The 23,337-nt window shown below is 44.2% G+C and overlaps 1 protein-coding gene across 7 annotated transcripts in view; it reads left to right on the top strand.

Annotated features, from left to right (window-relative positions):
• The window catches only part of LOC144817722 (homeobox protein not2-like), a 1,386,394-nt gene extending 1,363,598 nt beyond the window's left edge, over window positions 1-22,796 (top strand). For 2 of the 7 annotated variants that reach the window (XR_013606946.1, XR_013606951.1), the window contains one exon: window positions 16,219-16,354. Coding sequence is in view for 1 of the 7 variants with exons in the window: in XM_078674484.1 (XP_078530610.1) it covers window positions 16,219-16,421; window positions 19,762-19,920 (362 nt within the window). In the remaining 6 variants the exon portion in view is untranslated. Of the gene's footprint in view, window positions 1-16,218; window positions 16,422-19,761 lie in introns of those variants that run through there. The other 5 variants (XR_013606948.1, XR_013606952.1, XM_078674484.1 and 2 more) reach the window with 4 other exon arrangements.
• The last annotated feature ends 541 nt before the right edge of the window (window positions 22,797-23,337 follow it).

The raw sequence follows: 23,337 nt of genomic DNA, 5'->3' as shown, positions 1-23,337 counted from the left end.
GACGCTCGCTCGCAATCACGTTCAGAACGGGCTGTGATCAGTAGATCATCGACATACTGGAGCAGGGCAGTGTCAGTCGGCATGTGAATATTGTCTAGTTGTCTTTTAAGTGCTTGACTGTAAATGCTAGGACTTTCTGTGAAACCTTGAGGAGCTCGTGTGAATTTATAGCTCCTTCCATTTAAACAAAAACCGAAAAGGTACTGGCTATCTGGATGAATCGGAACACTGAAAAATGCGTTCTTGAGGTCTATTACAGTAAAAAATGTAGCTTCAGAATCAATAGCTGTCAATAGAGATGAAATATCTGGGACTACTGGATACTGGGGTATGATACATTTATTAAGTTCTCGGAGGTCAATCACTAATCGATATACTGGAGGTGCATTTGGATCAGTACGTTTCATGACTGGAATGATAGGAGAATTACATACATTGGAGTCAGTTTCTACAACTACTCCTTGAGCAATGAGCTCGTCAATAATTTTGGATAAGGCTGCTACAGCCTCAGGTGGCAATCTGTACTGTCTGATTCGTGGCAGGACTATACCTTGCTTGAGAGTCACACGATGGGGTGTGATTTGCATGAAACCTACATCAGTTGGACCTTGCGCCCATAAATGCTGCGGAACGTTGGACAATCTTGGATCAAAATCTCGTAATACATAGTGACCTTTAAAATCCCTTAAAAACATACGTATTCCCTCTGGGGAACAGCAAATAACTGCACCTAATTCTTTCAATGTCTTAATACCTAACAAATTTTCTGGACATGACTTTGTAAGTAACAGATCAGTAGTTCGGGACAATGGACCAACTTCTAGAGTAACTGGCTTTGAAATCTCGTTAACTATAGGCTTTCCTGAAAATCCAAGGGAAACATTTCTAGAGCCTGAGAGCGGAGCCCCTGGAACCTCGTCATGACTGATAGTAGTCCTACTTGCCCCTGTATCAATCAAAAACTTTCTGTCTTTCCCTAATACTTGACTATGTACATAGGGACCCTCTTGATCTACAGGTATCTTGATGAGAGGCAAGCCTACCTCCCTCTCTAGGCTGTTTCATGAATACGGTTGATACTCTGGATATTCTGACTGGGCATACTGGTACATCTGCTGTGTAACATGCTGTGTTGCAGCAATAGGCTGCGGTGCTGGAACTGTCTGTTGTGCATTCTGTGGTGACTGAGAAGTCTGTGAAACTTGCTCTTTTCTAGGCAGACGTGGTCTTTCTTTAGTCTTACCAGTGGCTATGTTGTGTTTCAGAACTGCACACTCGTTTATAAAATGACCTGGCTGTTTACAATAATTGCATGTCCCTTTAACGGGAGCTGCAGGATGACTGGCTTGATTCGGACCCCTCTTCTGACTGTCTTGTGGAACAGATTGTGCAACTAGTACTTTCATTTTCGTGTCTTTCATACGTCTCCTTTCGTGTTCTTGTTCTTCCCTGATTCTATTCTGGTGATACTGGAGCATCTGTAACATCTGGGACGGGGTACTAGCTTGCCAGGTACTTTCGACTTTCAAAACTCGATTTTTAACTTGTGGGCTTGAATTCTCGACTAGTTTAGTAACAAAAAGATGAGGGTATGACTCGCTACCTGTCTTCAAACCACTGTTGATAATGAAACATTTCTCGAATCTAGAATAAAAATCACTAGTATCTTCATCCTGTTTCTGTTTGCATGCTGAAATTGCATCCCAATCTTCCTTTTTCGTGGCTAATAACCTAGGCAAAACTTGAATCAATAACTCTGGCAATTCTTTACATTTGTCCCCAAGACCGGTACCTGGTACTCGTATTTTATCTTCAGCTTCTAGAGCTGTCCAATCAATCTTTTTCTCTCCCACCTCCCATTCTTTTTCCTTGAGTTTTTCATATACCCCTGCGGGCAACAGGACCTTTAACATTTTAATGATATCTGGGTACGTGTATTCTCCCATACGGAGCATGTCCTTTAATTCTCGATGGAACCCTGCTGGATCTTTGTCGTGACAGGGAATTAATTTCTTCATCTCTAAGAGTTCCATCTTTGTGATAGGGGTGTAAACAAATACTCGTTGCATTTCACCACCCTCTGTCCTAACTGGGTGTACTTCTCGTAACGGATGCTGTCTATCTATGTAAAATGGTTTACTTTCTGGAGGTGAGACGTGAACAAAATGCGGGTTCAAAAACGTTCTATATTTGTGGCGCTGTTCTAGAATGACACTAATTAAATCTGTACCTAAACCTTTCCATTTATACTGGAGTAACTCGTTCAGGACATCATGTAACGGACCTGGATCAGAATGTTGTCCCTCTTACAATGTAATGAGGTGCTGGATCATATACATACCCACCAGTCGCTGCTCGGCTGGGGGCAGTTTCAGAAACATTTGTGCCACTATTTCGTCTGGAAAAGTGGTAGAATCAGTAATCCATCGGACTGCTGATCGGGCTAGTTCTTGTTCATGCATAGTACTAAGTTCACTATAACCGATTCGTGATTTCAGAATGTGATCGGTAGCTTGAAATACTTGTTCTAGAGAACCTTGTTCTGGTGCTGGAAGATGAAAAACTTTCTTGTGTTCTAGGCGTAAATGTCGGTCTGGAAATCTAGATTTACCTACATACGCTATTCTGGTAGGATTCTCGTCGTCTACCTCTTCTGTAGAAGAGTCGTTTTCCTTCTCTCTTACTTGTGCTGCTTTGCGTTTCTCGTGTAACCTTATTAGTTCCTTACGAATTTTCTTGTACATACTCTCTATACTACTGAGGGTCTTGTGTCTACCCTCGGCTATATTATCACTCCACCTTGTCAGAACTTTCATTTCGGTCGGATCTTTAGTCGGATAATCTTGTTCCCTTACTAAACAATTGATTAGAAACTTTAATAGCATGAGCTGGGTCTCAGCTTTCCTTAGAGACATGATTTCGCCAATACTCTCTGAATCTTCTCCTGTACGGATGAAACGATACATTCTGTCTAGATCTTCTTTCATATTCGGTAGGGTGTCCAAATACTCGGTCACCCGTCTTACACGCAATGAATATATAACCATATTATCATCGCCTGGGACTGGATCATAACGGCATTCGGTGAGAGCTCGTCTGATATCTGCAACGGACTGATGTTTGGGCGTACGCTGTAACGCACGTTCATGTAACTCGACTAACGTTATACGTTTGTGTGGCGGCGGGGTACCAGGAGGACCTCCTCCCGCGGCCCCTAAACTGGAATCGTCGACTGATACTCTTCGTGCTGGCAGAGTGACCGATGTAGCGGGAACTTGTACTATGGGCTGGTCCGGGGGTACCGTAACAGGTACTGTAACAGGTGCCCCGGTGACTGGAAAAGCAGGAATTACATTATTTACAGGAGCTGGCGGAGCAGGATTCGCATATTCTGGGACTGTGTCGTCCAAATAGGACGAGAGAAAAATATCAGCTGCGGTCGGTTTGTGACGTAGCTTAATCGGAACTAATGGCGGCGGGAAATTACATAGTGCTTCCGGGGTTGCCTTTGGCAAGCCCTCGGCAAGAAGAGGATACATACCCTTAATGAGGGCATTTCTCTGTCGGTCTGATTGTTCGGCTTTAACTCGTTCACCTATTTCGAGCAATTCCCTTTCTTGGGCTCTTTCTGAGGATTCTCTACTTAATTCTGACTTTCTGATTTCTTTTTCTGTTCTTTTATGAGATTCTTTGCGCCATAACTCGATGGCATCTTTCTGGGACAGTCTGGATTTCTTTTTCCATAATGCTTCTTCTACTCGCATGATGCACTCGGCATCCCACGTACCTGATACGGGCCATCTATACTTTTCCTCTAATTGTTTGGTGTACTCCACCCATAAATCTAGATATAATATGGCACTTATGCCATGCTTATGATACATAAAATGACCTGGACTGTCCCTAGGCGGGACAGGAACTGCTTCCTCGAGCAGACATTTTCTTGTTTTTAACTGACGTAATTTTGAGAACAGAGGCATAACTAGACTGGAGTCTGGACACAATACAATACACGATAAACACAATAATTACTTGAATACAACTCATTCATACCACGCCATTGAAAACACATGGAATAACATTTAGAATAACAGTTTGGACAAGATACTACCTGAAATACTTGACAACAGAATACATGAATTTCTCGAGAACAGAACTGACTAGAACAGAAACTAGAATGACTGGATGCACTGCTAAAACAGTACGAAACTTACCGGTCTCGTAAAGAGACACGTCAGGACCCGCATCCACCTAAGTGGATACTTCGTGTTGGATCTGCGTACCCAAACCCACGGACCAGAGACAAATTAATTGACCCTGTCTAGATACTACCCCAGCAACGGTACTCACCGGGCAGCAAGAACGGAAGGCCTCGGACTAGACTGGACTGCTACGACGACGGACGGACGAACTTCGGACTTCAGTTACAGGTGGGCCTCCGGATACCTCGGACCTTGAACTCTCGGCTTGGGCTCTGGTCGGGACTCGCCGCGTTCCTCCACCGCCTCGTCTGGACGCTGGACCGCAACCTCCGTCTCCTCCGTGGGCCTGAGGGATACTTGAAGCAGAAAGATCTGCACGTGCACGGTATGGTTCCGTCACGGCTGCAGAGGATCAGGGGGCCTGCGTGGCTTCTCCGGCGCGTGGGGAAAGGGCAAGTCCCTATTCGGGCGCCATTATGTGGTAAATAAATAATTAATTACCGGTACTATTTTTCAGGATACTCATACAAATAGATAGCTCAATAAATAAGAGTCAAGATACGAGGTAGCTAGAGTTGACAGGCTTTAATTAAGCATAAAGGACTGGAACAGGACAGCCTGTACGGGGATGGGATGGCAGCTGCCTGGGGCAGGGACAAAGGAGCGCTAACTTTTAATAACAGTGGACAAGTATATATAGTTAAAACATTTACATGGCATTCAATACAGTAGGCGTAGCAGTAGGCGGAGTTTGTAGCAGTCACGAAAGATAAGGGCAGAAATGATGTAACAAGAAGGCGTGTACAGGGCGTATACATAGACATGTGATGCAAACGTAACAGAATATGTCATAAGGGGGCGGAAACATGGAGGGGGCTACCTGAGGAGCTGGGACCTCTAACCTAGTGGTGCGCGCAAACTGACAATGACGTGTTACTAGGGAGAACTGGGGGGCTATGACTTCTGCGCTAGAAGAGGAGACTAAAGTCTGGAGTGTCAGAGCGACATGTACCTAAGCATATCTAGTATCTAGTGTTTAGAGAACATGTTGATAGAATCCAAAAGTTATCAGGGCAAAGGCTAACAGACATTAAGGCTGGTGCATACATAATCCTACATGTAGTGCGTGTGCGAGGAATATTCTATGAATATTAATACAGTATTTCTCTTTCATGGAGACATAAAGGCTAGACCATGACGGAAACTATTGATGCGATTCAGTAGCTTAGGAATGCAGAGAAGGAGGGCTGGACTGATAACTAGAAACATAACATACTCTTGGCAGACTGGGAGGCAGAGCCAGGCCGAGCCGGGCACTGCGAGGCATGAAAGTAAGCTAAGGGTCAGGGATACAGGTGGGGGCTGTATCGCTCCTCGGAGAGGGTTCAGGAGACAGGACCTGAATCTGAGTCCGGGCCCTTTTGAGGCCTAGAAACGGGGATAATTCAATGAATTAACGTGCACACTGTAAAACGTGGCAACGTAGCTTTACATAGGCCTAATATTCGTTGTATTCACGAAAACTGGAAACTGGCATACTAGAGATGGACACAACTGTAATTGCGTCTTTAATCGATCAGAAAGAAATACATGCATATCGATCATGCACATATGACGTATCATGGGGAACGCGTAGGCACATATAACATGGCAAAATTTACTTTTCCACACATAGTAGGGGGGCTATGCAGCCCACCTCCACAAAAAATAAAAAATAAAGTTTGCCATGCCCCGGGGGATGGGGTCCCGGGGCCAAAATAGGCCACGGGAGGGGGGCCACGCGTCCACCTTCCCGATTGTTTTTTTTAAAAATATAAAAATTGGGGGCAGGCCCTGGGGAATGGGGTCCCCAGGGCCCAAAAAAAAAAGAAAAAGAAGGGGGGCTACACAGCCCCCCCCTTCTTAAAAGTTTCATTTTTTTTTTTTAAACGGGATCGGGAGGAGGCCACGCCCCCTCCCTGCACCTCTCTGCAAACGCGCCCCCTGGCGCGTTTGCAGAGGGGGAAGTAATTCCCCTCGCATACTGGGGGTCCCTGGGGGCCAACTAGCCCACCAGGAGCCTCCAGTATGGGCCAGGGGGCTCCCTTGCAGAGACGTGTAAATAGGCCACGCCCCTTTTTATACCTCTTTGCAACGCAGCCCCCTGGCGCACACTGGCCCCCAGTATGCAAGGGGAATTAGTTCTCCCTCTGCTAACGCGCCAGGAGGCTGCGTTGCAGAGAGGTGTAGTGAGGCCACGCCCCTTTTTACACCTCTCTGCAACGCAGCCCCCTGGCGCATACTGAAGGTTCCTGGTGTGCTAGTTGGCCCCCAGGGACCCCCGGTATGCAAGGGGACTTAATCCCCCAACTTAGAACGCGTTACAGGGCATGTTTGCACAGTGGTGAAGGTAGGGGGCAGGGCTTGAGGTGACATGTGTGCAAACACGCCCTGTGGCGCGTTTTAGGTTGGGGAATATATTCCTCTTCAATCCAGAGGTCCCCTAGGGGCCAACTAGTCCAACGGGTACCTCTAGTAAGTGCCATGGAGCTGCGTTGCAGAGAGTTGTAAAAAGGGGGCGTGACCTCTGAACACCTCTCTACAACGCAGCTCCCTGGCGCAAACTGGAGGTACCTGATGGGCTAGTTGGCTCACAGGTGACCTCAGGATTGAAGAGGAATATATACCCCAACCTAAAACGCGCCACAGAGCGTGTTTGCACACATGTGTCCTCAGACCCCGCCCCCTTCCTTCACTATTGAGCGAAATATTCCTCTAAAATTAGCCGAAGTACGAATTCCGATTTACTCACCTGTTATCACGAGAGACGTCAATGCTGCATCTTTGAGCCCAGGACCGACCCTGAAAAGTAAATGTAACTTACAGTAACTTGAATTTCCTTCCATAGGCAAACATGTTTTACTTGGAAATTCTTCTAAGTGTGGAGTTTTGGAACTTTAAAAAATTCCACTAAAATCAGTCGAACTACGAATTGCGATTTACTCACCTATTATCAGGAGAGACCTCAGTGCTGCATCTTTCAGCCCACTACTCATCCTGAAAAAAGATTCTAATCATAGTTACAGTAACTTGAATTTCCTTCCATAGGCTAACATTGACTGGTTTCACATGGACATTTTTCAAAGTGTGGAGTTTTGGAAGTTTAAAAAATTCCAGTAAAATCAGTCGAACTACGAATTCCGATTTACTCACCTGTTATCACGAGAGACGTCCGTGCTGCATCTTTGAGCCCAGGACGGACCCTGAAAAGTAAATGTAACCATACTTACAGTAACTTGAATTTCCCTCCATAGGCTAACATTGACATGTTTTACTTGGAAATTCTTCTAAGTGTGGAGTTTTGGAACTTTAAAAAATTCCTCTAAAATCAGCTGAACTATGAATTCCGATTTACTCACCTGTTATCAGGAGAGACCTCAGTGCTGCATCTTTCAGCTCACTACTGTTCCTGAAAAGTACATTTAACTGTACTTACCAGTAACTTGAATTTTCTTGCATAGGATATCATTGCCTGCTACATAAAATATATATAAATTAAACAATATATAAAAACAAATACAAATATTACAATTTCAATATTTTTAAAAAGATTTTTTTTCAATGTATATAAAAAATATGTAATGTATTTAAAAAAATAAAAGATCTAACAATAAATAATTTAAAATAATGTAGTAAATCAGTATAAAAAAATATAACAATTAATACATTTAAAAATTATCATTTACAAAACCTTTGAAATTCACTGAAAAAACCATAGGTTTCAGCCACGTTATAGTTAAAATTAGCATTTAAAAAACCTTAGAAATTCACTGAAAAAACCATAGGTTTCACACACGTTATAGTTAAAAATTAGCATTTAAAAAACCTTAGAAATTCACTGAAAAACCAAAGGTTTCACACATGTTATAGTTAGCTGGACATTTCACTCATACAAAAGCATTGAAATTCCCCCGTTATAGTTAACTATAACTCGCGCGCCCGCAATGCACTGCTGATGACGTCACATATTACATCACTCATGACATCACTGATGACATCTCAAATGACATCACTGATGACATCACTGATGACATCATCCTTGTGAAAGAGTGACAGACCTCCTCTCAGCGTAATAGCGTAATATAACCCTTGATACACACATTAAAAAATAGAAACTAACATTTAAAAAAAAAATGGAAAAACCAATTCCAGTTAGAACAACCTATTCCGTAATTCTAAAATCTACATACACATCCAGTCATTCACTAACAGTTCTATATAGACACTCATACATGTACTCACTCATCATGTGTACCCATACACCTATACATCTTATTACACACTGACACTCATCTATAGAGTTACTCACACACAAACTCACACATGTAAATAAACTATTACACATCCATTTACTTGCAAATACAGCTATACACCCACCACTACACTTACTTCTACAGAATCGTACACATACTTACTCTCTTAAACAATCACTTATAGAAACACACTTATTTATACAGGAACTCTTACAATCTCTCGCTCTCACATATACTCACTTATATGCATCACTTATATACATCAATACTCACATATACTAGTTTAAAACATATGTAGTTACTCATAAAGATACTATTGAGACAGTGATTCACCCACTAACACACCCATACACACACTCATCCACCCATACAGTCCTGCACACATGTTGTCTTCAAAACACATACAAACAGTGAGTCGCACATTCATGCATCTATGTTATGTTATGTTATGTTAATTTTGATTTCTATAGCGCACGGCTACTCCATTGGAGTGTCCCGGCGCTTTTAATTGGCGGCTCATAACCAAGAAAACATAACACAAAGACAGAAGAAAAAGCGGCAACAACAGACAGTAGGAAACAGAAATGAAAGGGTAAAAAGCCAGGTTTTTAGGCCCTTCCTGAAAGACATCAGATTGGAGATGCGACGTAAGGCCAATGGTAGGGCGTTCCAGAGCTGTGGCGCCCTGAGCCTAAAAGAACGCCCCCCAATTCGGGCTTTCTTTATTCGGGGAACCGTCGCAAGGAACAAAGATTCAGATCGTAAGGCACGGACCGGGCGATGAAAGCCCACCCTGCGCTGGAGATATTTCGCTCCTGACCCGTAGAGTGCCTTATGAGCCAGTGTCAATGTTTTAAAAACTATCCGTTTCCGGATAGGCAGCCAATGAAGCGACTGCAATAGACCGGACACTCTGGCTCGCCTATGAAGGCCAAAGATGGCGCGTGCAGCGGCATTCTGCACCACTTGCAGCCGTTGCACAAGATATTCTGGAAGGCCCAAATAAAGGACGTTGGAATAATCCAATCTGGAGCCAATTAGGGCCTGCGCCGTGATCCTCCTATGCTCTTCCGAGAGCAAGGGAAGAAACTTCCGGAGCATCTTGAGAATGCCAAAACATGTGCCCGTAAGACCGAGGATCTGAGATCTCATAGTCAGACCATTATCGATCTTGATCCCCAGATTTTTTGCCAGCTGAGACGCATGAGCTGGGGGGAACATATTCATTGGCCACCATGCATGCCAGTCAGGGTCCGAGGCACAGCCGAAAAACAGTACCTCGGACTTATCTGAGTTACATTTGAGGCTGTTCAGATGAAACCACCCGAAAACAGCCCCCAGGCACTCTCGAATACTCTCTCCGTCAAACTCCTCACCCTTCTTACTCGTAAAGAGGAGCTGGGTGTCATCGGCGTAAGAAACGATCTGGGCCCCAAAGGACTCAGCCAGTGCCGCCAAGGGAGTCATAAAGATGTTAAAAAGAGTCGGGCTCAACACAGAGCCCTGCGGAACCCCGACTCCCAATGGCGGCATCTCAGCAGAGCTTGAAGAGGCCCAGACCGTTTGTCGATGGCCCGCTAGAAAGGATGTAAACCAGCTAAGCACCGTCCCCCTCAGACCGATGTCATAAAGTCTGGCGAGGAGCCCCTCATGGGGGACGGTATCAAAGGCCGCCGACAAGTCAAGCATAACAAGCATGACTTTGCCGCCTGCATCCAGGACCTCCTTAGTGGCTTCTGACACCTCCAACAACGCTGTCTCGGTACTTAAGTTGGGGCGGAAGCCAGACTGGGAGGAGTGCAACAGGCCATTGGTCTCCAAAAAGTCAGAGAGCACGCTATGCACGTGCTTCTCCACGACTTTGGCCAGTGCCGGAAGGAGAGAAATAGGTCTATAATTGGCCGGCGCCTCAGGGTCTAGGCCGGGCTTCTTAAGAAGGGGGATCACCATCGCCTGCTTCCAGGTCTGCGGAACCAGCCCTCACTCAAGGAGAGGTTCAAAAGAGGATTAACCAGCGGGTTAACCACAGCCGCCATCCTCGCCAGGAATTTGGCCGGACACGGATCTAGCGGGGACCCAGATTTAAGAGTAGATAAAAAAGCCAGTGACGCAGAGATGGAAATAGGTGGAAAAACAGCCAAGACCGGATCCACAATGGCCTGCAGTGTAGACTCCACCCAAAAGCTGGGGGGAACTTCGACCAGCCTCACAGGAAAAGAATCCTGAATCAATTTAATTTTGGCCGTAAAAAAGTTGGCCAAGTCGCGCACCCAAGAATCTAGGGGAGCAGCCTGGGAGAGATTAGTCCGAGGGGTCGTGAATTCCCTCACGATAGTAAAGATCTCCTTACATGAGTTAGAGGCTGCCTCTATCCTCCTAGCAAAGTAACTCCTCTTCTCATGTAGGATGTCGCCGTGCTAGATTTTAATCGCTGTCCTGTATACAAGTCTGGCCGACGGATCGTATTGTGCGCGCCAGGCCCTCTCAGCCACCTTGCACTGCCGACGAGATGCCGACAGTGCTTCCGAGAACCATGGAGCGGAAACCCGCTTCGGGGTCGACCGAAGGGTTAATACAGGCGCTAAATCATTTAGCCTGTCAGTCAACCACGCTTGCAAAGACTCTAAATCCCGCTCTAGGTCACCCGAGAGAGGGCAGGGATGGTCAACAGATGCCTGAACTAACATCTCAGGAGTCACCCGATGCAGTGCCCTGGAGTGAAGTCCATGCTGTCTAGGCGAAGTGCACGGGAGTTTCTTCGTAACCAGAACATAAAACCTAGCCAACCTATGATCGGACCAGAGTACCGGGAGAAGTTCAATACCCTCTAAAGGGGTCGAGGAAAAAACCTGATCCAGAGTATGACACCTATCGTGTGTTGGGCCGGCAAGAAACGGGGCAAGGCCAAGGGGGGCCGTAATATCGAGGAGCTTATTCACATCCGGATCCTCTCCCACTTCCAGATGGAAATTGAAATCTCCCGCCAATACGCAGTGCTCAGCACTCAAGGCCAGTCCTGAAATAACTGCCTGCCGTTCATCAAAAAAGGATCCAACCGGTCCGGGAGGTCTATAGACTAAGAGCCCTTTAAGAGCTTGATGAGGGGCCAATGAAATAGAAAAGGCCAGGGATTCAGAGCCTGTAATGATATCCGTAGGGATAACAGAACAGGTAACAAGCTTATTCACCACAAGGGCCACCCCTCCTCCCCTACCCTTCAGTCTATCTTGCCGGAATATATTGTAGTCCGGCGGAATAGCAGCAGCAATATCAGGATTGGAGAAATCCCCTAACCATGTCTCTGTTAACATGAGACATCAAGGTTTTTCCATAGCAAGGAGGTCGAAGATCTCCTGAGAATGTCTAGGCACTGATCTAGTATTCAAGAGCAGGCAAAGATGTTTCACATTGGCCACTTCTCTTTTTGGTGAAGTGGTCGGAGCATACCCTGGTGACCACCCACAACCAGGACATTGCCTCTTACCCCTGTACCGAGCGGGGAAGACAGTATGACAGGTAGAAGAAGATATTTGTAATGAGCGTAGGACCGACGCCGAATAATATATCATTCTCACTGCTGCAACTTAATAATAATAATAATCCACATTTGTAAAGCGCACAATCACCCGTAAGGGTCTCTAGGCGCTGGGGGCCGTCGGGAAGATTAAGCGAGCTATTGCCCAGAGTCACATGGTGCTGGGCTAACCTGCCGCTGGAGCCGGGGATCGAACCGTGGTCCCCAGATTCCAGCGTCAGTCGCCCTGGCCGCGGCGCCACACCTCTCCCATGACTTACAAAGATCTATAACCAAACCCTACCACCACTCCGACGCCTCCGGAACGCTGACGGGCGCAGACGGGCAGGACTCCGGCAAGACTCAGGCAAAGCGAGGGCGATCCCGCTGCGCGATCCCGCTGCGCTGTGGGGGCAGGTTTAAATAGGGCCTCCAGGTGAGGTCCAAACCGCCCGACGAGGACGCTCAATATGGCGCTGCCAGAGCGTCACTGTCCCTCCCAAGATGGCGCCCAAAGTCGAAGCGCTGAAAACCCCAACAGCCCCAGAACCTGGACCCGCTAAAACAGCGGTGACTGACAATTATATGCAGGTAAGGGGTCACTCCCAGATAAAAAACAGGGGAGAAGAGAACATAAAAAACGAAAATACAAAACTGGTAATTAAAACGAAGCGCGCTGACCAAGCAGCGCTAAAAGCAGTACAGAGCCGCCCCTCCGGGCAAATGTTTCCAAACAGAGCGTGTAGGCAAAGGGACCGCCTTAAATAGGGCCTCCAGGTGAGGTCCAAACCGCCCCACGAGGACGCTCAATATGGCGCTGCCAGAGCGTCACTGTCCCTCCCAAGATGGCGCCCAAAGTCGAAGCGCTGCAAACCCCAACAGCCCCAGAACCCGGACCCGCTAAAACGGTATGTTACCGCTAAAGCGGTAAGTAATACCCCCCACCAAACCATACAGACACTCATCTAAAAACCAACTAATAACCCATATCGACACTCATGTAGCTAGTCACCAACCCATGCAGCCACTTATACACAAAGTGAGACACTGATTCAGATATTTACATATTTAAACATTACTCGCTAACCCATGTATTAACTAAGATACACTTAATAAGTCAGTTATACATTCATTTTTAGAAAAAAACGTCCATTTAGACACTTATTTACACATTTATTCTTCCATCGACCTTTAGATATACATATATAAAACATATTTATTTTTCAGAAAGACACACATTCAATGGATGATGTCATCAGTGATGTCATTTGAGATGTCATCAGTGATGTCATGAGTGATGTCACTGACCATGTCATGAGTGATGTAATATGTGACGTCATCAGCAGTGCATTGTGGGCGTGCGAGTTATAGTTAACTATAACGGGGAAATTTCAATGGTTTTGTATGAGTGAAATGTCCAGCTAACTATAACATGTGTGAAACCTATGGTTGTTCAGTGAATTTCTAAGGTTTTTTAAATGCTAATTTTGAACTATAACGTGTGTGAAACCTATGGTTTTTTCAGTGAATATATTTATACATAATTTCCATAAAAAACAACGATCCACGGCACTTAGATGCTTTAAGCAGATTTTATTTCAGCAAAGCACCACTCAACGTGTTTCGGAAACGAAGTCCCCTTGTTCACGAGTGTTGAGGTTGTGGTTCACTATGATTTAAATAAACATCACATGACTTGTGGCTACAAATGAAAGTGTAAACAGACTTAATCATAATTGCAAAGTAATGCACCATTGCGGGCAAAAACTCAATATTAATTCATACTGGTTTTAAACAAACCATGAGTGCAATTAAACTTCGTCTTAGTGCAATGGTGGAAAAACGTGTATAGGAGGATACAGATGAATGACAAAGGCGCCGCTTGCGTTTAACGAGACACAGTTGGTTCACAATGGCTGAACTTTATTGTTCCCCCTGTGGCTACATGGTAACAATAGCTCATTACCCTCTCTAGTAGAGTTACAATTAATAACTCTTACACACACATCAGTTACGGCCGCAATTAATGGTGTTGCCGTCACGTTACGCGTAGTGCGCTAATGCATAATCCTGTCCTTGTATATGAAAACGCGCTTTTAAATAGGTGAAAATGCGAAACCTGGCACTCTGCCTGTGATCTATGGTAAAGATCCTCAATTCGGCCTTGTGTTCCCTTTGTTTACAGTGAGGTAATGCCAGTACCCATTCTTAGTTGAATACACCTGTATTGCGCTAGTCCGCATAAGGGCCCTACTCTACCTCTAGGTTCAAGTATAGGTGCTGGTGAAGCCCTAGTGGGCAGGGTTCTCTTGGTCAAGATGCGCAACAAGATTTATAGTTTGGAAATATATTTCCTTCAACTTGGGAAATATTGTTGGGGGGGATTTCAGTTCCAAATAACTACTCTCGTCATTCTGCGAGTATTCCAAACTCGATACTGTCCTCCAACTCGTTTACCAAACATTCTCAGTGCTGGAGATCTGTAAAAAAACACATATAACAAAACAGTGTCAAAAAGAGTGAATGTATAACAGTACTACGAACAACAAAAAGCAAAGACAGCAGAAGAGGTTAAAAGCCATCAAAATACATACTGAAGATACTGAGTATGAATTTAAAACCGGGGACTTCTCGACTTGCTAACTAGTCCAGGTGCACTTATAATTCTTCATCAATGGTGTGCCCTGATGGCTGTACTGTCTGATATTCGACTATCATTCTGGACTTGAGGCGTCTAAGTTCAAGAACTCTGTCTCCTCCCCTCTCTCTTAATGGAATGGTATCTAAGACACAAATGGAAAGGAGGTTGGCATTTTGTTTGTGCGATAGCCTAAAGTGTCTTGCTATTGGGTACTGCTTGTCATCTTTATTGATGGCCCTTAAATGTTTTAAAACTCTGTTTTTGGCTGGGTGGATGGTACTGCCGATATAGTATTTTTTGCATGGACATTTAAAGGCATACACAGCATAGTCGGTATTACAGGAGACATGCTTGGTAATCACAAATGGTTTACAATTGGCCGATAATTTGACCTGTTTACAGTTTTTGCTATACTTTCAAGCTTTGCACTTGTTACAGGTATCGAACCCTCGCACCTTGTTGCCTCCTGAATTAGTAGTCGCACCTACAGTGCTTTAACATACAATGTCTTTTAGAGATTTGGTCTTTCTATATGTCACCTGTGGATAATGTTCTACCACTGCTGAAAGGTCTTTGTCAGTTTTAAAGATTTGCCAGAACTTAGTTAGGCACTCTCTAACTTCATGTGCCTGATTGGAATAGGTGGTGATGAACCTAATCTTATTTTCAGGATTATTACTGATTGACTCAATGGTTTTTACTGTTAGTAGCTCACTCTTGTCTCTTTTTTAGACTTCAACACAGGCTTTCATATTGCAACTCTGGGTGTAACCTCTTTCCAAAAAGCGTTTTGTCATGATTTCTTTTTCAGTTTCAAACCCCTCTAAGCTACTGCAGTTCCTCTTGGCTTGCAGTAGTTCACCAAGAGGTATTCTGCGTATCAAATTTGTGGGGTGGCAGCTCCCTTGCATGAAGCAGGCTATTGCCCACAGATTCTTTCCTGAATAGATAACTCTCCATGCGTTTTGCTACGACCACCTGTTTCAAGTCTAGAAATTCAGTAGTCTCTTTACTGATCTGGCTACTAATTTTTAAATTCAAAGTATTATCATTTAGTATCTCTACATAATGGTTCACTTGTTCAATGCTTCCTTTCCATACACAGAAGATGTCGTCAATGTATCTTACCCATGTGACGACACACTCTTTCAAAATGGGTAAAATGCTGACGACCTGCTCCTTTCACCAGCCTAGGTATAAACCCGCAAAGCTGGGGACGAAGCAGGTTCCCATTGCAGTTCCGAGAATCTGACGATAGATCACTTTGTCAAAGACAAAGAAGTTTTGTGTAGGGCACTTGTACATCATGTAAATAATCATTTATGTATGAAACAGACATGAGATTGAATGGTTCCTCAGAAAATGACGACATGCCTTGATCCCTGCCTCTTGAAGGGTTTTGCAGGTGTAAAGGCTAGTGACATCGAGGCACATCATTAAGAATTGGTCATCCCACTCAATCTGGTCAATCACTCTTAAAAAAATCACTTGCGCACATGTCTTCCCCTGCATGTATGACCAGGCTGTGGTTCTGTTCTTACCGCCAAACCTTCTCTTTCCCTCACACAGGTCTGGGTCTAAGCCAGTGTACGGCTGCCCCTCACCTTGCTACCGTCCCCTGGAGGCCAGGAGGCTACAGGACAAAGAGGGTGAGGACAGTCTTCACGCCCGACCAGCTGGAGCGGCTGGAACAGGAATTCCTGAAGCAGCAGTACATGGTGGGCACCGAGAGGGTGCAGTTGGCAGCCACTCTTCGCCTCACTGAGACACAGGTAGGAAGCCCCCACCAATGCCTGGCCGCTCCTCTACCCCGAAAGTATACAACAGATTCAGGAATGCTTTGATTGCCAGCACCCACTCCACTCCTTCCACACTCTTAGAATGGATATTGTGCTGCTGGTGAACACTTCTCACTTTTACAAGCTTTACATTCTATGCTTCCCGCATCCTCATTTCGATGGAATGCTTCTTCTGTGCTTTAACTGCCTGCCTTTTTCACCTGACAATCAACTTATCGTGCTTCATTTACTTCTTGGCCTCCCCTCACTGGGCCAACATATAGCTGTAGCAATGTTCTCAGCATAGTGTTGTCGTTAACAAGAAGTGTGACTTTTTGATTTTATATAATTCTCAATGTCACAAAATTCATTTGTATGCCTGTGTGTTTGTGCAATACCTATTCTGGTGCACCCTGAAGGGGTACACACTCCTACAAACCAATTTTATTTGATAGGGGCAGGACTCTAAGTGGTTGGGAGGAGGCGAGGGTGTTATTCATTAATTGTTGTAGGAGTGATTTCTTAAATGAAACATGATGCTTATTTGAAGATGTTTGTATCCTGATCAGATTGTTTAGGAAATGTTTCATTTATCTAAACGGCTTATACATTTCTGGTTAGAAAAAGTAACTGTGTGGGTGTGTGAGGTGGTTATATGGGTGTGTGAGTGGTTGTATTAGTGACTGTGTAGGTGTGTGAGTAGCTGTCTAGTGTCTGTGTGGGTATATGAGTGGTTTTCCAGATCTGTGAGTGGGTGTGTAAATGGGTGAATGGGGTTGTGAATTCCAGTGTGGGTATGTAAGTGGTTCTGTGAGTGGGTGGGTGACTTGGTGTGTGACTGGCTGTGAGGGTCTGTAAGTGGTTGTATGGGTGTGTGAATGGGTGTCTGAGTGGTTGAGTGGGTGTGTAACTGTGTGTGAGTGTGTGGTTAGTGCTTATGTGGGTCTGTGAATAGGTATGTGCGTGGTTCTCTGGGGTTTTACGCGGGTGTGTGAGTGGCTGTATGCATGTGTGAATGGGTGTGTAAGTGGTAGTTTGGTCTCTGTATGAGTGTGTGACTGTATGGGTATGTGAGTGAGTGTGTGAATGAGTGTACGAGTGGCTGTATAAGTGTGTACTTGAGTGAGTGAGGGTTTGAACGGTTCTCTGAGTCTGTAAGTGGGTGTGTGAGTAGCTGTGCGAGGAGTTTAGTGGTTTTCTGGGCCCCTGAATGAGCGTATGATTGGCTGTATGGATGTGTGAGTAGGTGTTTGAGTAGTTGTGTGAATGTGTCAGTGTATGTGAGTATGTGCTAGGTGTGTGAGTGGGTGTGTGAGTGCCTGTGGGAGTCCGTGAGTGGGTGTATGAGTGGTTCTCTGGGTCTGTAAATGGGTGTGTGACTGGCTGTATGGGTGTCTGAGTGGTTAAGTGTTTGTGTGGGTGTGTGAGTGCCTGCGTGGGTCTGTGAGTAGGTGTGTGAGTGGTTCTCTGAGTAGATGTTTAAGGGACTGTATGGGTGTGTGAGTGGCTCTATGAATGTGTGGCTGGGTGTGTGAGCTGCTGTATGAGTATGAACATTGGTGTGTGAGTGGTTTTCTGGATCTCTGACTAAGTTTATAAGTGCCTGTGTGGGTCTGTGTATGAGGGTGTAAGTGGTTCTATGAGTGGATATATCAGTGACTGTATGGGTGTGTGAGTACCTGTATGGACGTGTGACTGGGTGTGTGAGTGTCTGTATGGGTGTGTGAGTGGGTGCAAGTGGCTGTCTTGGTCTCTGGGTTGGTGTGTGAGTGGCTATATGGGTGAGTGGTTGTGGGGGTGTTCAAGTAGATGTGTGAATATCTGGTGGATGTATGAGTGGGTGTGTAAGTGGCAATATGGGTCTCTGAGTGTGGTTTTGCTGTATAACTTTGAGTGAGTGTGTTAGTGACTGTCTGGATGTGTGAGAGGGTGTGTGAGTGACTGTATTAGTGTGTGAGTGAGTGTATGGTTGTGTGAGTGGGTGAGAGGGTGTGTGAGTTGGTCTGTGAGTGGTGGCTGTGTTTTTAATTGGAGTCTGCATCACTGTTTCACATGGAGGGGTACATGCCAAGTGCCACTGTGGATCCGCAGATCCTCACGCCCCAAAAATAAAACTTTTTGGGACAATTGCTTGCCCATGAGGGATTCTTCACAGACTTTTCCATCAGTCCCATGGGGTCAGGATACCTCTATCTTGACCCATTATGTCCTATTTAGTCTTTATTCTCCCCCCCAGGAACCTTGCCCCAATTCACAAAATAGCTGCCTCAACTTTTCTCGCAGGTTGTGTCAGTTAATCACGGCACTGCTGTTGGCACGTGGATCTGCATCTCTAGATGTACATAAATCTTTTTATATTCATTAACTCATTACTATACAGATTTTCACCAATGTTAAAAATAATGCTCTTTCTGAACCAAGGTCAGCTTTCTGCAAAATGTGGTGTAATTCCGTTCAGTGGTAAGGGCTGTAGTCGTGTCTAAAATCCCTATGGGAAATTGCATCGGAAAATGCATTTTTGGGCCCTCCACTCCCCTTTTTTTTCTCCGGCCCCCGTAATGAATCACCCCAACACTTCCCAGACAGCAGCTAAAGTAAGTAGCAAAATGTTTTGAAAATTTCCTGAAGAATCCTCAAACGGCGGGGAAAGTTATTAGCATAACAAAAAACGCTTTTCCTATGGGAACTAGGTTCTAACTGTAACTAACTACTTGCAACCGCCAGTAGGTAATGTATATATGTGTACATCTGAATATATGCATACACATATGGTTGGGGTACTTTAGGGTGTATTTTTAGTTAAGAACAGTAAATCTATGCTCATAATGTATACACACCTTCACAATATTGTGGTAGTCGATATTATACTTACAATATTTTTGTAGGACAATATTTAATATGAAGTATTCTGGTAGAGTCCTGTTCTTGGAGTCTTTGGTTATCTCAGACCTGGATAACACCATAAAACTCCAGCCATCTAGGAGGTTTATGGAAACTCAATGTGGAAAACTCAATTGAGTTTTTTGGTGACAATAACCTTAGACACTTGGAAATTTGCAAGAGTCATTAGCAGGACACATCTACCCACCACTCACTGATAAAATGAACAGTCCAAGTTTCCTCTCTCTCTCACCCACACATACAAAAAAATACACAAGTTTTAGGCTTGCGGAGCGCATTACAAACAGTTGGGTTGTAGGAGCTGCTGTATACCTAGAAGGTCATCAGAGAGGGAAGTATAACCATAAAGCACAGCCCAAACCTTCAGAAATGTTTATACCTTCTCTCTGCAGTACTTGTCTACATATAACCAGTCTCAATCTTATCCTTGCAGGTGAAAGTATGGTTCCAAAACCGACGGATTAAGTGGAGGAAGCAGAGCCTAGAGCAGAAGAAAGCAAAGCTCTCAAAGTACGGAGTACTACCACCTGCATCTGAAGACCAGTCTGAGGACAAGGACAGTGACTATGACCATGTGGAGATTGAGCTTTGAAGAACAATCCCTTGTGGCGTCTGGCAGCTCGTCCCTTCGACGCCCGGCTGTCATTGGACAGTGCTGATATTTGCAGTTACCTTCCAGGCTGTATCTGGGGTCCTACTGGGATGTGTCTTCTCCGCAGACGACAGCGCTGCTGAATAAATGTGCCTTAATTTATCCATAGGACCTCATGAATCAATATCTACCATGTTTGAATAATTGGATTTAACATTCAATTGGAACCCGAAATGTTTATATGGCGGTTAAGGAACGCAGTCTGTGCACCTTATCGTTTCAATTGTATAACCTTGGAGCCAGGAACCCTATTGCCTTCGATGCCAATCCAACCAGCACAGACAGGTCAATGGTAATTATTCCCATCGCTGCTGCCGACGTTCAGCAGGCGTCGCGTGCACTACACCGTTGAACGTCGCGGCCCCGCCCGCGCAATAGAACGTTCCGCACTAGCGCAGAATGTTCAGCGCAGGCAAGGGGTCAAACGATCACAGAGTAAAGCAGTGATTGCCTGTAAGTAAGGTAGAACAGTGAAATGCTTGCTTAGGAATACCTTCATAATAGAGGAGGATGCAAATCTATGAAGCATGGCAATCTCCAGACTCCACTTGATTTCTGTGCACACCTGCCTTCTGGGCTCCGCAGACTACACAGCACAGACATTACTGCAGAGTGTTTACAGCTTGGTATAGACATTATTGCTCAGTTTCTTTCAGGCTCATACAGATGTCATTGATCAAGTGTTTTCAGCCTGCTTTCGACAGTAATGAAATCTGTTTTAATACTATTATATATATAATTTGCCCAGTTTTTCCCTCTGTCACAGATATGGCTGTCTTAGGTTTCAAGCCTGGTCCAGATTCTATTGTCCAATGTTTCCAGAATTCTATGCAAGCTTCTTCTTGATGTGTTGAAGCCTAGTACTAATATTACCGCCCATTGTTTCAAGCTGGCCAGAGTTTTTGGCCTTTTGTAATGGCTTGGCGAGACGCCTTGGCTGCTGGATTTTCCAGAAATACAAATGTAACATTCTACGTATTTGTTCCACAACCTTGATTTCCACACCAAATTCACTCGGTTTTCCAGGTGAAACCTGCTTCATATCTCATGACTTGCTCTGTTAAATTGGAGTGCATTGAACAGACCCAGATATTACACTAAGCAGTAACCTAGAGCTGATGTGATCTACCAGGAAGCTAAAAGGCCAATGGTGAAGGTGTTTTCTAGTGGTATTGAGTTCTTGATTTGGCACAAGCAGTTTTTTCATAATTTCTAGTTAAAATTCGAATTAATAAGGGTTACCAGCACTTGCCAAGGTACTTAGCTGTATGTTAAATGTCTCTCTGACCTCGTGCTCTATAGAGTGGGTTGAACTTCTCAATGCATGGAACTGTGTCCACAAAAGTCATTTTGCTGAAGGTTAGAACAGATCACTTGACACACATAGTCAGTTTACGGTAATAATTCCAGATTAGTTGCACTACACATACTGTTTTTTAACCATATCCTGAGCCACCATTATTAAAGTTATAGGCAAAGATCCTCAGAGATATTTGTAACTGTAAAAAATTCACCTCACACCACATTTCTGCACACCCGCTCCGCTGTAATCAGTCGTCGTAGCACAACCGGGAGGCACTCGGCCATCCGGTTGGGACTCCATTGATGGAGCATGACACCAACCAGGTTGGTGTGTGAGGGGTCTTTTAAGAACACCTAATGGGTCCATGTTCATACTACTTACAGTGATTTAATTGCATACACATAGTGGGTCCAACCACATTGTTCAAGTTTTGTACTCTTTTGGGGAAGGGACGTACCCCTGTACTTATTCCCTAGCTCTTCTTTTGGTTTTGTAGACTTGACGATATAGACAACATATCCCTACACCTCTTCCCATCTAATTCACCCCAAGAGGTCAGTTGGCAGTGTGTGGATAGTCACAACAGTGCAGCCATCATTGTGAATTTCAATCAGATGTCATTGTAACTCGCGGTTACCCAAAATTCTAAATTCACCTCAAAGTGGATTTGTTTTTTTTTGTCGTGGCAAATTAATTATTTTTCAATTCCTTTCCCACAGGCTACAGTACATGAAGGAGATGATTTTGAGTTTTGTATGCTAAATGCCTGTCCACTGGTAAGGTTGATATAGGTCCTCTGTTGCACTGTCAGTGGCGAAAAATCCACCGCACTTTGTATCTGTCTCGATAGCAGCAGGTTTCTCTTTGAAAGCAGCAGTCCATCCCCTCGTGTTCTTTTTAATACACTGGGTGATATTTTCCAGGATGTTATGAATACTAACCTTTTTCTGAAAGTTTGCAGTCATCTCAATAGAGGTCTTCAATAGTGTTAACTCACTATCATGGTGGATCATCCACTTCAAATGGGACGCCTGACAGCAACCATCTTTTGGAGTCAGCATCACACCTTGGTATAACTAGTGGTGAACCAGGCAGTGGCTCTCAAGCCTACATTAGTGAAGCCAACCATCTGCTATACTTGTCCAGAGGTGACCTAGAAACCCTTCTGCATCTTTGTATAGAAACTTCCCTTAAGTCTCTTTGCATAAATTGCAAACTGATTTGCCCTTCCCTTGCACTAGGGAAGTCTCTACACTGTACTCCCCATCAACATTTGACTATTTTTATTTTCTGCTGGACTACCTCTGTCAGAACCAATGCCAAAAAGACAGCCTCTTCGGAAAGCTCTGGATAACTTGTGGGGCCTACTTTAAAGACGTCCAGACCAAATAGATTTTTAAAAAATGCCTTATTCTTGTATGCTTATTTATATTGTTCTAGTATGCCGGATGTTTTTTAAATGTTCTATATTTATTGGCCTCTTTTTTAACTTAATAAAAATGTAGTTTATTTAAGAGAATGCTTCATTTTTTATTATCATTCTTGGACAGCACTAGCTTCCCTGTTGATGCCAGAGAGCAGAACTGTTGTTATATTAATTCATCAAACATATATTATTTTACTTTTTCATAAATTGGTCCATTTTGTTAGCTTGGGCATTATTCTGTTTGGTAGCAACTGGGACACAATCTTTACCCAGTCTATTATTATTTTATTATTTATACGTTCATCATTCATAATATTAGCATTAATTAAATCATCATTCAAAGTAGCTACATTCATTAGATCACCTAAGTTCATACTATCATTATTAATGCTCTCATCATTCATACTATCCACATTCATGGGATCACCGTTCATGCTATCATTTAGCCGGACTATCATTATTAAAATTCTCATCATTCATACCATTCAGATTCTAAAGATCAACCTCCATACTAACATTACCCAGACTATCATTATTAATACTCTCATCATTCATACTATCAACATTCATAAGATCATCAGTCATACTATGATTACCCAGACTATCATTATTAATACTCCCATCATTC

The sequence above is a fragment of the Lissotriton helveticus genome, chromosome 2_1 (assembly GCF_964261635.1).
Source record: "Lissotriton helveticus chromosome 2_1, aLisHel1.1, whole genome shotgun sequence".
NCBI lineage: Eukaryota > Metazoa > Chordata > Amphibia > Caudata > Salamandridae > Lissotriton > Lissotriton helveticus.
The sequence above is the reverse complement of the archived record's forward strand: the minus strand, read 5'-3'. Positions and strand labels throughout refer to the sequence as shown.